General features: G+C 40.5%; 1 protein-coding gene across 3 annotated transcripts in view; it reads left to right on the forward strand.

Annotated features, from left to right (window-relative positions):
- The window catches only part of jmjd1cb (jumonji domain containing 1Cb), a 121,421-nt gene that overhangs the window by 74,028 nt on the left and 32,319 nt on the right, over positions 1–15,074 (forward strand). For all 3 annotated transcript variants that reach the window (XM_041962108.1, XM_041962110.1, XM_041962111.1), the window contains one exon: positions 4,654–4,767. In XM_041962108.1, the coding sequence (XP_041818042.1) occupies positions 4,654–4,767 (114 nt within the window). The remainder of the gene's footprint in view (positions 1–4,653; positions 4,768–15,074) is intronic.

Genomic DNA, 15,074 nt, shown 5'->3' on the forward strand with positions numbered 1-15,074 from the left:
TTTGCAGCAGAGAAAATGCTTCCCATGTCTGTCTCTTAATTTGTCAAATATGTAAACAAAACAACCTTCTTCTCTGTTACGTTTCCAAGGTGTACATCCAGATTTATAAATACAGCTCTCTATCATCCTATCTGTCTCTGTCTCTCTCCCTCTCTCCTCTCTGACCTTCATCAGATAATATGCTGCTGGATAGCAAAGCTTTAGTGTGGGTATGTGCATGTGTTGCGGGGTACCCTCTCTAGTTCACTTAGTGTTGCATGAGCTCCATCATCCCCTCTTCATCTCCTTTACATTCTGCTGCACTTTTCCTTTTCAATTATTCAACACACACACACACACACACACACACACACACACACACACTGCAGAGGATGTGTTGCGTGCTCATCTGCTTTCTCAGAATGGCATTTTCTCATGTCTGTCCTCTTCAGATGTTATCACTGTCTGAGAGCGTGTGTGTCTGTGTGTTGTATGTTTTGTCATTATGTCTTTATGGAGACATAAGTTTGCATTTGTTTGTATGTAGGTCCATGGGTTTAAATATGTATTGACAGTAAGTGAATGTGTCTCTCCTCTGCTCATCCACTGTCCTGCTGCTTGTCTGGAAATACGCACTGACAGAATGCTGTTTCCTGGCACACTGTGGCAGATGTGACCCAGTTGTGGTTGAGTGGTGTGTGTATCTGTGTGTGTGTGTGTGTGTGCACGCAACGTGTGGACAAGTCATTTTAGAGGGGATGGAAGAACTGTCATGTCCTCCCAGTTTGAGAGAGAGAGGAATCAGAGCAGGGATTCACAGATGGCGGCAGTGTTTTGAAGTTCTTGACTTTAGACATTAAAAATTTTAAATCTAGTAAGTTTCATGTTGTCATTACCCACTTACATGTTCCATGAATTTAGATGCGTCCAGAACAGGTCAAATAGTCTGTGTATCAACTGCCACACTAAACACAATTCGCCGTCATGCAAAATTAGTTAATTGTTGCTGTTAATCCTAATTTGTTTCCAAAAAATTGTATTTAATGACTAGGAATGAAAGCTATCACTACATCTGAGTTAAAGTATCTAGTGCACCATAAAGCCAGCCATGAAGTAGATCATTACTGAAAATCATCAGTGCTAACTTTTCCTTTGTTTTCCTTGTTGACAACAGACCTAGCAGAAGGAAGGCCTGTCTAGTTGAGTGTGAAAATTTATTTTGGCCCGTTGAATTGACAGAAACATTCTCACCTGAAGATCCATTAGTAGCTGTTGTTGAACTTTCAATTGTATCATGGACATTTGAACATCTACCATTCAATGACATGTGAGCAAACTCCATCTGTTGAGCAAGATCATATAACATGACTCACAAGACTGACTCATAAGATTTTCTCTCAACTGACGGTCCACTCACTCGCCTTTTCCAGAACTTTCAACTGTGTCTCAAAGACTTCACACAATTACAACCAAACTATTTTGAATATAAATTTCTGTCAAAATCCCTTTTGTCAAAGGCCTGTGTACGTTTTAATCTGAATCTGTTTGGACAGCAGAGATTGTTATCCACTGGAAGTGAAATATTTGTTAAATTATAGGCAAAAAGAAGTATAATCTTATTTAATCCTTAATCCTAAACCCCTTTTCCATCACTCAATCATAGACAACCATTCACTTCAATATTATCTGTACCTGTCACACACACACACACACACATATATATACATATATATGTATATATGTATATATATGTATATACATGTATATGTATATATATGTATATATGTATATACATATATATATATATATATATATATATACATACATGTATATGTATATATATGTATATATATATACATATATGTATATATATGTATATGTATATACATATATATACACACAGATATTTACAAAAGTACATATTTACAAACAAATTAAATACTTGTAAATAAACAAACAAATGGATAATCCGTGAGAGCACCCATTGATCGTCTAAGTCCTTCTTCCTCTCTTTACCTCGTGAAAACCAAGTTTTTGTACCGCTTTTTAAACTGGGTCATGTTTGAGCATTGCTTGAGCTCCACACTCAACCCGTTCCACAGCTTCACCACACATATCCAAATAGAAAAACTGATCCTAAACACATCTTAAAATCCACAATGATCTACCTCAAGAGGTACAGACTGAGAAGAAGCCTTTTGCAATGTTTGGAAATCAGGCCATCTTTTTCTCGTTCAGCTATTCACAGTAACAGAACTTTTGACCGAGGGTACCCAAAGGTTTTCAAGCCACTCTGTGTTGGCCATGTTTATATCTCCAAACGTGTGAGTAGAAAGAGTTGAGTCCTTCTCTTTTCCCAGTGTCTGTTGTGCATCCTTTCTACAGAGCCTATTGTGCCTTCAGTGGTTGTCATGGTAACAAGCCTACTTCATGTGTTCTGTATTAACATGCTGTAAACCTTGCCAAGGTTCTGCCGTGTATCTGAACTGCCTCTAGAGGAGAATCTCACCTCCTCTGATAGCTGATCACACACATTACATGCACGCTTACATTCAGTTTCATTTCCTTTAAAGAGTAAAAGGCTTTTCTGTGTGTTTGCGTGTAAGTAACCATTTTACATGTGATAGTTCCTCTTGGAAACATAAAACCATGTGGTTGACCATGGTGTTAAACAACATAATCCTGGTTTCAGAACCTGGATAAACCCTTAGAGGGCTTATCCAGTTACAGGTGGGATGATGAAATAGAACTCAGTGTTGGAAGATTTCTGAAATGCCAAACACTGCACATGGGCCTTTTCTTGCCAGACACTCCGTGTTTTTTTGTTGGAGCCCACTCTGATGCACCACTGCTGCTTCGAGTGGATGAAGTCAAGTGTTTTTTAACGTAGAATAAAGGTCTGTCTGAATTTTAGCTTTATCTGGATATACCTGGAAATACAGGCTGGAATACTTAGAAAAAGTTGGGAAATTGCTGTGGTATGTAAACATTTCATACAAGTTTGTAATCCACATTTGCTATCTGCATTCTAAACTTACGTTATGTAGTAATTAGTCAGTAAAACCATACTTTATATGAACAACGTAATGATGGTCACCATGCTAAAGTGAAAGTCCAACACTGGCAATGCAAAGCATAAATGTGGCTGATGCTCTTGTGTTCAGCTGTTGAAGACAAGCTCCTGTAATTCCAGTGGTAGAAGTCCATGAAGCCAAAAAAAAAACAAAACAAGTTCAGTTCAGCCTGTTGAGACAACTCACTCAGTGAAGAAATAACCTGCACCAACGTGGAGAATCAGAAACCAGGTAGAATCACGTGTGCAGGGAGATGATGAATGAAGGTACTTGTTCCATATAATCATTATGATCAAAACTGGGCTATTAATGTGCATTTAAACATACTCACTGTCATTGCAGTGTTCTAATCATGCTCCAGAGTGGGACCCTGGTTAAGACTCTGTCTACTGTCCAAGGAGCACAAAAGTGACATTTGCACTTTTAAATAAATACAAACCATTTCCAAAATATGTCCTGCCGTGTTGCCTGAGCTGCCGCCTGCACGCCTTCAGTGGAGGCTGGAAATGTGATATGTATAGACAGACAGAAATAGAGCTCCACACACACGCTATCATGTTTTGCTTGCATACACAATGTACTCCTGCCTGCTATTGGTGTGTGTGTGTGTGTGTGTGTGTGTGTGTGTGTGTGTGTGTGTGTGTGTGTGTGTGTGTGTGTGTGTGTGTGTGTGTGTGTGTGTGTGTGTGTGTGTTCGGGGGGTGGGTCACAGCGGTCATGTCTCTCATCTCTAATCTCTCATCTCTCTATCATGCTGACCTTGTTATGTAACCATAAATCACAGCAGCACCAACCCCTGCAAACACACATGAACATGCACATGACACACAAGCTCTCTGCTCTAGCTGTATTGTTTGTCATTGTTTTTAACCGATTGACTGATATTGGGCGCTAAAATGAAAATAAGAAGCACTGTGATGTGGTTTTCAAGACATCTTAAGACAACCTGTCCACACTGAGGAATATAGTAGCTGTAAATAGTGCGACTGCACTGCATTCACATCGGTACGTATAGATATGAAGAGGAAATGTGGAAGCCAGTCCAGCCTCGTTTCTGTGTCGTATGTGCAGTAACAGCTGAGCTCAGGCCGCAGGCTGACAGACATCACCAGAATGTGTATGTGCGTGTAGTATGTGTAAAAGCGGCAACATCAAAGTGCTGTGTACTGCCTTTGAACTGTCAGACTTCCTCTACTCATTAATTTATTCATCACTCTGGAGCTCTCCTTCTATCCCCAGCTCTGCCTCTTTCTCCTCCATCGTCCTCCGCCTCGTTTCATCATGTCTCCGCTTGTACGTTTCCTCCCTCTAATCTCATTTATACAGTCATCCATCTCTCTTTCCTTCTCTGTGTCTCAATTCTCTGACATAAGGTTTATAGTGTTTTGTCATAGAACACTGCAACTCCAAAATAAACAAATTCATTTATTTTTTATTATATCTGTATTTCAGAATTGATGAATTCTACAAATTACTTAACCTAGATTGATTCTGGATCAGTTTCTAATGGAGACCAGCTGTCCTACTAGTATTGTTATTTTGTCATTGTGTAATTGTTTCTGTACTGTTGTTGACCATGTTGTGTTTTTTGTGTGTGCAGGCGTTTAAGCCAGTGGTGGGGAAGAGCCTTTTGTCGTCAGTAACAGCAGTGGAATTCTTATTAGACCGGCAGCTGGACTTCCTGTCTGACCATTCAGCCTACCAACCATATCAGGTAATAATCACACTCAGTCACACAAAATACACTGGATGATCATCAAGGCTTTTTGAAATAGCCTGCTGTGCTTGATTATGACTGATTTTTATTAAGTTACTAAAGCAATGATATGACATTTCGGGAAGTATGATTATTATAAGTATGATTTGCTTAGTGTAATAAGAAGATTGATACCACTCTCATGTCATCAATTTAGCTTACTACAAAAACTGGAAGTGGGGAAACCACCAGCCTGGCTCTGTCCAAAAACGGTTCAGAAACATTGTCAGCTAGCACTACAGCACATATGTTTTAATATCCTCATACAGTATTACTTTGAAATTTGAGTCTTAGTTATTAGTGTGTTAGAGGAGCTAATTTTGCTGCATCCCCAAGAACACTGAGGCCTTGACCACACATATATGAATATTTTTGCAAGACAAACCTCTGGCCTCTCTGTCACATACAAACAGCATCTTTGGTCATGAAAACAGATTTTTTTAAAACATCTTCAAAAGTGAAGATTTTTCAAAACTCTTGTTTCTCTGTATCCATTTGTAAAACAGCGTTTGGGAGATGATGGCGTCATCGCCTCAATACACACATGCCCATTGTTCCTTTGTGTAATGAGCATGCATCTGAAACAACAACGATGGGGGACTACTGGTTAGCACTGCCAGTCCAAGGTCTTCAAAAACTACAAATCAATCAATCAATAGCCACTATTGTTTGTGTTTTCAAATAACTATCACCAAAGGAAGATGAGCTCATGACTTATGCTCAGAGGGCTCTTCTCTGGTATTTGACTTATCATTGTTGTAGATTTTTTTGTAGACATTTACGCATGAAGTAAAGCAGCCGTAGCTTTGGTCAGGATCTGGTGGAAGCTAATGTTCTGTGTTCTGCTACACGTCGACACGTCAGCTGTTACATGCAGATTCCAGTTTATACAATGGATTTGTTTGTAATTAAGAAGGCCTTATGAATGGATGTTGAGCTCAGTCAGAGCTGTCGAGACTTTCTTATTTTAACTGGCTAAAAGTCCACGATGAATGTGCCACTCCATACACGCTTGGTCTTCCCAAAGTCTGCTTGAAGATTTCACCCTTCGCCAAGGAATGCATTATTCAATATGACTGCACATAAGCAGGTGGAAAATAAATGATGAGAAATAACTGTATGCGATGGTGCTTACACATAGAGAATCAGCTGCACTCATCTGTGTACTGTTATCTGCAATGGTGCCGCAACATGGCAGGATACAACGTTTTTTACAGAAAGAAAGCCATACCATGAGAAAAAACAACAGTTCAATGTGATCCTCACTCAGTACATACATACTGGTAGGGAATGTATTGATAATAGTAATGCTGAATTTTGGGCAAGTATCTCTAAAATGATGGACTGGACTCCCAGCAGCTGGAAAATGGCTGTGAAATGGATCCTAGCCGTCTGGCAGCCAAAGAGCCTCCGGCTGAGGGCAGCAGTGCTGAGTGGTTGGTAATTTTCAGAGCAGTTAACACTATGAATCTTGATGTGAACAAAGGGTTTCTTTTGTTTAAAAAAGAACCATGAGTATGTTGTCTTTTGGCAGATGTACACATTGTAACTGGATCCTGTTTGCTAATGAAGGATTAGTCATTCACAATTAGTTCTAGGCTGGATACTGCAGTCATGGAGTGCTGTTGGCCCGAAAGAGTAGCCAGGGTTGGGCACTGTGTTCCATATGGATCTGACACTGCCAGGCTTTAATGTGAATATAAAGCCAATACGTGCACCACCATCTGGCTTCTGTGGTTTTACACAAGTGCTTGCTGCTGCCTCATGCATCCACATACATTAATACTGACTGATGCACAGACACGTGATAGATACCATACCTTCACAGCTGACAGTATTTCACAGCAATGTATACTTCTGTTATTAGGATCTGTGTTTGATGAGTGTGTGTTGTGTATGTCAGTACGATGCAGCTGAACGCAGCTTGTTGTATTCTGCTGGCTGGAACACTGTGTTCCACTCAGTGTCAACCAGATGGGAAGGCTGTGTTCTGCACTCTCACCATCAGTCATCAGTTTGTTCAGATACCAAGAGAGATGCTGTATTTTTTTTTTCTCTTTTGTTTGCAGCCAATCAGAAGTTAGATCCACTCTAGCCGTGTCCTTTGGTGACTCATGCTTTGAGTCTGTGCAGTACTTAATGTGGCTGCCCACTGTGGCTGGTGCACTAACTTGGTCATACTGAGCTTCCACGAACGTTCCACTCTGCCTGAACAGCTCTGACGATGATATTCTGGATGTAGCAAAACGTTTAGAATACTCTATAAGCTTGTTGGTATCGTATGGTCAGTTCTCTTTATCTGAAATCATTTCTGAGTTTATGTTTGTATTTTGATGTTTAAATTGTTAAGTGTCAAATGTTTTCTATTGTCTTGGGTCAGATATGTTCATCAAATGTAATCCCTCATTTTTGACTGTGGACATGGACAACACATGTCTTGCCATTAAAAAAGCAACGGCATGGGTGATTTATCCATTAAAGGGAGAAAAGCAGATACTATTGTTCACAGATTGTTGGGAGGTGGTTGTTTGAGTGCCCCCCTGCTCTTCCAGTGGACCAGTGTAGCTGCTGGTGTTTGAGAATGTAAGGTGAAGTGTGTATTTATTGTAGGATGATGCCTCAGGTGATGAGCTTGCTGTATATCTTCTATCTGTTGGCGTTGGTTTTTGCCACATTTAATGGTGTGAGTCATCAGTCTCTTTCATGTTTGACATTTAGCCTTAGAGGCTGTGATACTGTGCTGTACTTGTGCTCATAAAACTCGAGTTTGAAGCACAGCTTCTTTGACTTGCAGAGTACCACCATGCAATCACCGTTTGTTCTTTCATTCATTCATTCACTGTGACAGAGAGAGGGTCGCAGTGAGCTGAAGGTTTGATGTGGAGCTGGTTTTGTTAGATGTATGGCAGTGAAAAGCAGCAGATTACTTAGTCTTTCTTCAGCTTGCTTCATGTTGTCCTCACTATCAACAATCTCTTCCGGCATCTGAAAGACAAGCAGCCCAAGCTGATCAGTCACAGTTTTTGTTGTCTCCATTTGGTATCTCTACAGCCCTGACATGTACTCAAGAGCTACACTCAAGAAGGCGCACTGTGTGACCTACAGCATAGCTACAGAGGCCATGCATGTGACCCCTCAATGAAGTTATCTTTGTAAACACTGCTGAGCGCAGTTTGCAATCACGCTCAGCTGCCGTACTACCTCGCTACAAACACCCCATACAACACCGAACCATGGCAAAGAGTTCACTGTTGGGTTCAGTCACATACCAATCACACGCTGCATGGGTGGTCATGCCGTCCCACTTCAAAGAACTATGTCGTGCTTACAAAGGCCAACTGCACTGGGTCTCATTGTGTCACGGCGTACAAGAGGCATACAGCTGATAACCAGCTGACTGTGAAATGCATGTCCATTTTGTGCCTGTGTGTAATTATTACAAAGTATTGTACTCCAAAGTAGGTAGATAAAAAGAACAAACTAGCAGCCGAACCCTCGTGTTCTATCCTGTGTGGCACTGTAACGTTTTCCTTACTTACTTTCTTTGTTTTCAGTCATTTCAGTCATTTTTTCTATGGTAGCCTTAAGGTGGATATTTAACAGACAAGAGCCATTTACTTAAAAAAGTCAAGTAGGCTCTCCTTGTCAGCCCTACACTCAAGCCCTTTTATTCAATTAGAGACAGATCCTACATACTCTCTCTCTCTCTCTCTCTATATATATATATATATATATATAAGTAGAGCTCCATTTCAAAATAGCAGACACACTACCCAATCACTACTTGTTGCCAAACCGCACACCAAACATACATAGTCCCACTCCAACGCTTTCCCAGTACCCCACATCAGCAGCCATCTGAGTTGATGGAAAGTGGGAGCCTCACTCTCGTCCTGGCACTACTAACTACACAACACACACACACACACACACAGACAGACTCGAGCAGCAGGCTGGCCCACTAAACAGTGACTTCATTGTACAGTTTATGCCAAACAGATTGTAGCCCCCTCCCTCTCCCTCCCTCCGGTCTTCCTGTCCAACTGGAAAAACAGAGAGGGGAGTGGCCACCGCTTCACTGCTCTGAGTGTGTGAGTGTGTGTGAGAGAGAGTCAGACTGTTTTTACTGCTCTGTGGGGTTCAAAGGTCTCCAGAAGAATAGGCAGCTCTGTGTGGGCACGGGTGATTTAAGAATGGAGGAATCTGTGTGTGTGTGTGCGCGCGTGTGTGTGTGAGAGAGAGAGAGACAGAGAGAGACAGAGAGAGAGACGGAACGAGAGAGAGTGTTATGGTGTGTGTAAAGGCTGAGGGACAGGAGGGAGAGCATAAAACTGTAAAAGTGCTGACTCAAGAGTTTGGCCAAACTACACACACACACACTGGTCAGTAACATGGCAGTGTGTTTTCCACAGCATTGTGCTGCTACAAGCAGCAGTTTCCAATCTGCCGGTGGACTGTATACACTGTGTTACTTTCATTCTTTAAACCAACAGTGTTAGTGGTGACAACGTTCAAATGAAATTATTTTCTTCTTCCTACACAGATTCCTCTCAGCTGACTGTGGACAATTTAAAATGCTCTAAAAGGCAATCCATAACCTCTGAACACATTTAATTTTGTTGTCGCATCAATTTGCAATTGCCATTTCATTAGAGTAAGGGTTAATAGAAAACGTTCTCCACCTTCAGAAGGCCTGCAGGGTCCTGTTGTTGTTCTTGTAGTGATTTTTTTCTGGCTGGAGAATGAGCTGTGGCTGCATGGCAAAGGGTGATTGAAAGATTGTGCAGGTGGAGCTAGTTCCTGCTACTAGAGTCATTTAGTGGAGATCATCCACAGTGACACAGATGACAGACAATCTGTCAATCATCAACATGCCTTTTCTTCACACAGCTTTTTCGGGGTGATTGTGCACAGTGAAGTGCATTGCCTACTGTTTTTCTGTGACATCGGTACCTGCTACCTCTTAGGTCTTTCTTGAGCTCTTTTCAAGTCGTCCTTGTCTCTTGGTTCAGTGTTTTTTTCTCTCTATGTTCAATACTTTTTTCCTCTATGTTCAATACTTTCTTGCACATAACTTTTTTAATTGATTGGAATGTTGCGATTTCTTTTTTTATCTGTTTTATTGAGTTAGTACAGGTGTCTGGCCTGAGTTTCATGTAAATACGGTAGCTGCATCAGAAATGTGTTTAATTTAAAAAATGTTGAGGTGTTGAATACTTATTTCCCCCAGCTCTTCTTTACTATTTTTCATATACGAAAAGTCAGCAGAACAGCTAAGGCAGGGACACAGGATTTTTTATTTAGAACATTTTTTATTTCACTGGGTCCATGAGTAAACAGACTTGTAATAAAATGAAAAATGTCTCTTTTAAAAATGATAGTGATGTAAATGTGTGACCCTCACTAAAATACATTTGTTCATACCTTTTCTTCTCATCACAGATTTTTTGTGGCAAAGCTAGTAATATGTCTGTATGACAAGAGTAGGAGTGCAGTGAGTTTGACTGGGAGTGGAGGGAAAACAGCAGCTGACACACACATGCACACACACACACTTCTTTAATGCTGTTCAGCTGACAGTCCCGCCTCAGTGGAACTTTATGGCTTTATGCCCTGCAGTGCCCCTAACACAAAGCTCTCTCTCTCTCTCTCTCCCTCCTTACTCTGCCCCCTCCTCCCTGCTGTCCCTTGCTTCTATATTCATCCCAGTGTCAGGTTACTCTGACAACATCTCCTGTGCTTACACATGCACACACCCAAACAGCACAGACACCTGTGTTGTCAGTTCACACTGATGCTAGATATAGAGGGGTTGCCTTACCTTTGATTTCTAGCTCTCTAGCTGCTAACAGTAGCATTTTACCAGGTGACAATTTGGCCAATTGAAATGATATCTGTTAGTGAAATAACGAGAAATCGTGGAAACAATCAAAAATCGTCCCCACTCAAGATCCACAAGCTGTTTCCACACCTTTTGAATACTCCTCAAACTCTTCTAGATCTAAGTATGTTACTTCCGTCATGTGATGACAGTTGAAAGCTCAGGCCTGGAGTGGACCAGGGGCCTTTTTCAGAAAGCAGGTTTAACAAACTTAGACTCGAACCCTGAGCCTGAAAGCTGATCCGAATTAGTTCAGTCAAGTCTCAGTGTGTTCACTCTGAGTTAATGAATTAATGAAAACAAGCTATTATCAATGGAGCTCTGATACTATGATTCACCATGACAGGTAAATAAAGAGCAGAGCCTCCTTTTTAATCTAGTGGAGCTAGAAATTGGGATCCATGTCAATGCAGACCATGACATTTATCTTGCAAAGCAAAAGCATTAAGTTAACATTATTAGATTTTACTCTGCATAATCCTCTCAGGCATCATTTACCACACTTGAATTTCCTTAATGGAGGAACTGATTTTTAATCAGCCATATTTATTCAGCTCTAACCTGATGGGGACAAAATGCAGGTGGCTCCTCCTGAAGACAAACATATGACAGTTTGCCTGTGATTGTAAAGACCTAGTAATAATGATTTTGGTGATTGAGAATGTTTCTAGCTTCAAACTGTCTGTAAATATCAAGATGTGTGTTTCATATTTTAAAATCTCCCGCAACAGCATAATGACTATATTTCAACATGTGTAAATTTAAACATAGTACTGAAATGCTGTCAAAGAACATTAAGACTGCATATATGCAGCTATATTCAAATACTCACTTTTTAAGTACATTTACTCAAATTATAGTCTTTTCAGTTGCACCACAATCACCCTCACTCAGAAGTATTCACACAATCTCCAACATGATATGCTAACTGTGATGGGAATGTTCCATCATCGATTTTTGATGTGTCTAAAGCTCCTTAGAGATTTGTTTTACTTAAAGAGTGGTGACTGATGATCCCTCTTGCTCTTCCTCTGCTTTTATTGAATGGACTGTGTCTGACTGTGTGCTGACGAGGCTAAACTTGGCTGCAGTGTGTTGTTGTGGTCTGAAACTGTGTTGTTGTGGTCTGGCTGGGTTTTCGTTTTGCCACTCAAAGTACGAGTTAGAGGGCCAAAACAGTGTATGGTTCACTTCAGACATATCCAACGTACTCCGTAAGTGCAACGTGGCAGCCAAAGTAGATCATTTTCACACTGAAAGCAATCTAAATGTTCCTTCGAAATTCTGGAAGACAATTAAATCCTTAGCTGGTGATACAAGTGACATAACGCTTCCCCCATGTGTTGTTAAGGGCTCAAATAAAATCTCTGATAAGGCCAAAAGGCTTGCTTGTCTTTAATGAGCATTTCATTGTCCAGTTCCTTGTTTGACTCAACACTGCTGAAGGAAATTTCCCTGCTGTTTGCTCTGACAGTCATGTGCATCGAGCCTTCAGTTTTATGCCCATTAAGCCCTCAAACTTTTAGATAAACAACCGTAGGCCCAAGAGTTCTTATCCATTAACAATATCTCATATAATGTGGCATAACGTTTTGTGTCGTCTGTCCATCCCATTCTTGTGAACACAATATCTGAGGAACGCAGTGAAGGAATTTCTTCAGATTTGGCATGATTCTCCAAAGGCTCAAAGATGAACTGATTAGATTTTGGTGGTCAGAGGTCATGGTCACTGGGACAGCTGATCTGTCCCAGTCTCATGAACACGATATCTCAGGAAGGCGTTGAAGCACTTTCTTCAAATTTGGCACACATGGTCACTTGAACTCAAGGATTAACTGATCAGATTTTGGTGGTCAAAGGCCAAGGTCACTATGACCTCCATCCCATTCTAATGAATGTGATATCTCAGGAACTCCTTCACACCTGGCACAAATGTCAAATTGGACCCAAGAATGAAAAGATTAGACTTTGATGAACAAAGGTCCAGGATACTGTGACCAAACATTTTTTTAGCCGTTACAGTAGGTAGTGTGGAATGTCAGCTTCACTAATGAACTCATTAATAGCTTTCTGGTGAATATGATGTCTGAGCAACTTATATTTATATATTATATGTTCATACTAACAGATATTTTATGTATATGTGGGTGTTTGTGTCTGATTGATTTGTGTGTGTGTGTGCTTGCAGACTGGTTAGTAAGAATCTGGACAACCTCTTAACTAATTAACTTAATTAACTTTGGACATTGTGTTATATTCATATAAATGGACACTAGATCACAGCTACAGTATCACATAAATATATCAATATGACCACTGGCAAGCCAATTTTCAGTCATTATGAACTACACTGTACTCTTCATACTTGAGAGCAATCTCTCTCACATACACAAAACACATTTATTTACATACATTACATTCATCATTATTTCAATCCCTGACCAACAATATGACCATCAGAGCTGAAAGCATAAGAACATCAGAAAATCTCCCACAGTTTGTTCCCTCTTGTCTCAGCCTCAGTGTCTCCACAGCAACATGCATTGTCCCTGAAAGGAAGGGTTTGTGAAGTCTTTAACAAGCCATCTGTCTTTGTCTCCACATATACATGAATGTGTGCCATATTTGTTGTGTTACTAATAATCTGTTGCACAAGATGTCCTCGTGTCACACTGTGGTGTGTCTGCCTCAGCCCTTTGTTGTATTCACAGCAGTGCTTGAATAAATAGCCTTGAGTCATTGAAATAGTTAGAGGAAAATGCTGAAGACAATAATTAAAGCTGTTATCCATAATGTATTTTAATTAGCAGATCATTAAGTATCTGTGTCGGCATTGTAAAGCACACAAGAAATCCCATTCACGATTGAAAGGGCTGTCTGCATACTCATCTTTTGAAAAAATGTTGATCAGCTTGTCCTCAGTCCTGGATGACATACTGATGCCATACTGCAGGAAGCTGCAGTGGTTGATTGAAACAAGCAGTACAAAGCATTCCATGACTCCATTATCAGTTCACATACCTGTTATCACTGGACACTTGATTCTCTGCTCATATTTTCTCTCCAGCCTGATGAAAATAGACCAATCAATGGTCATGGTGAGCATGTTGCCTTGGTAACAGTCTCTGTGTATCGTGTCTAAACAGGCCAACAGTAAGACAGAATGGATTGCTTGGTGATAGTAGAAATAGACTCACAGGCACATATGTGTGGTATTTTCTGTCAGTGTAAAGCTAAACATAGTTCCTGCAGGAAAGTGACTATTTATGAGGCTGTGAAAAATTTCCATTGTGATACGAGTGTCAGTAGAAGATTCTCCAGCTGCATTTACTTTTTGTCATGCACTGACCGTTTTTATGCTTCATATTTATGTGTATGAGATGAGTTCAGGGTTAGCAGTTTTAGAGTCTTTGGTGGTAAAAAAAAACATAGATGTCCATCATATAAATCACATCAAGATACTGTTTACACATCCGTTCTTATTGTTTGTACATTTAACTGCATTTTGGAATAAACAGTGTGAACAGAACAGAGTGGCAAATTGTAAGAATATATGAGAGAGGTTGATGCTGACCTCTGTAGCACTGCATTTCAGCGTGCTATTTTTAGCCTGTATGCTGGTTTAATTTAGAGCTGAACAAGGCTATGAAACTAGAACACTGCAGCAGGGAGAGAGAGAGACGGAGAGACAGAAAGTGAAATGAAAGCTGTGACCTCATCTCGTCTCCTCCTGGCCTCCTTGTCTCTGTTTGACTCCTGCAGCTCTGCATCATGAGTTGACATTTAGGCTCCACTGTTATCTGGAGCCTTTTACTGCCGCATGTTTCATGTCCGTGCCGTGTGAACTGTTGAGGTTGTTGAGGAAAAAGATTTATCTTTAGAGGCCGATGTGACTGTGGCATTGTCTTCTGAATTTCGATTCTAGAAGTTTATGTTGATGTCTTTGTTAACTTGGTGGATGTTTTGTTTGCTGTGGTCGTATTTTTTTTCAGTAAACCGTCATGACAGTGGATGAATGATACGATCTGGAAGTATTTACCATGTTTACATTTGTCTCTAGCAGTCAAGCTCACCACTGACTTCTAGGAAGTCTCTTCTTTTTAACTCCTCCCCCAGCACAGAGAAGTTTAATTATGCCAACAGCCACTACAATGGATCAACCTGTCTGACTTCTGAACTCATTCACTGGGGGAAAGACATCCTGCTATGTAAATGTATGCAGTATAAAGGCATGTTGTTTCTAAGTAGTACTTATAATATGACATTTGAAACCTGTCAAAATACCACCAGCATTGGTGGTGTGTGGCTCAGCATGTCTTTGATAGGATGGAAAAAATATTCTCTGTTCATCCATGGTTCACATGTGACGCGTCATCTTGAAGAA

The sequence above is a fragment of the Chelmon rostratus genome, chromosome 21 (assembly GCF_017976325.1).
Source record: "Chelmon rostratus isolate fCheRos1 chromosome 21, fCheRos1.pri, whole genome shotgun sequence".
Classification (NCBI taxonomy): domain Eukaryota; kingdom Metazoa; phylum Chordata; class Actinopteri; order Chaetodontiformes; family Chaetodontidae; genus Chelmon; species Chelmon rostratus.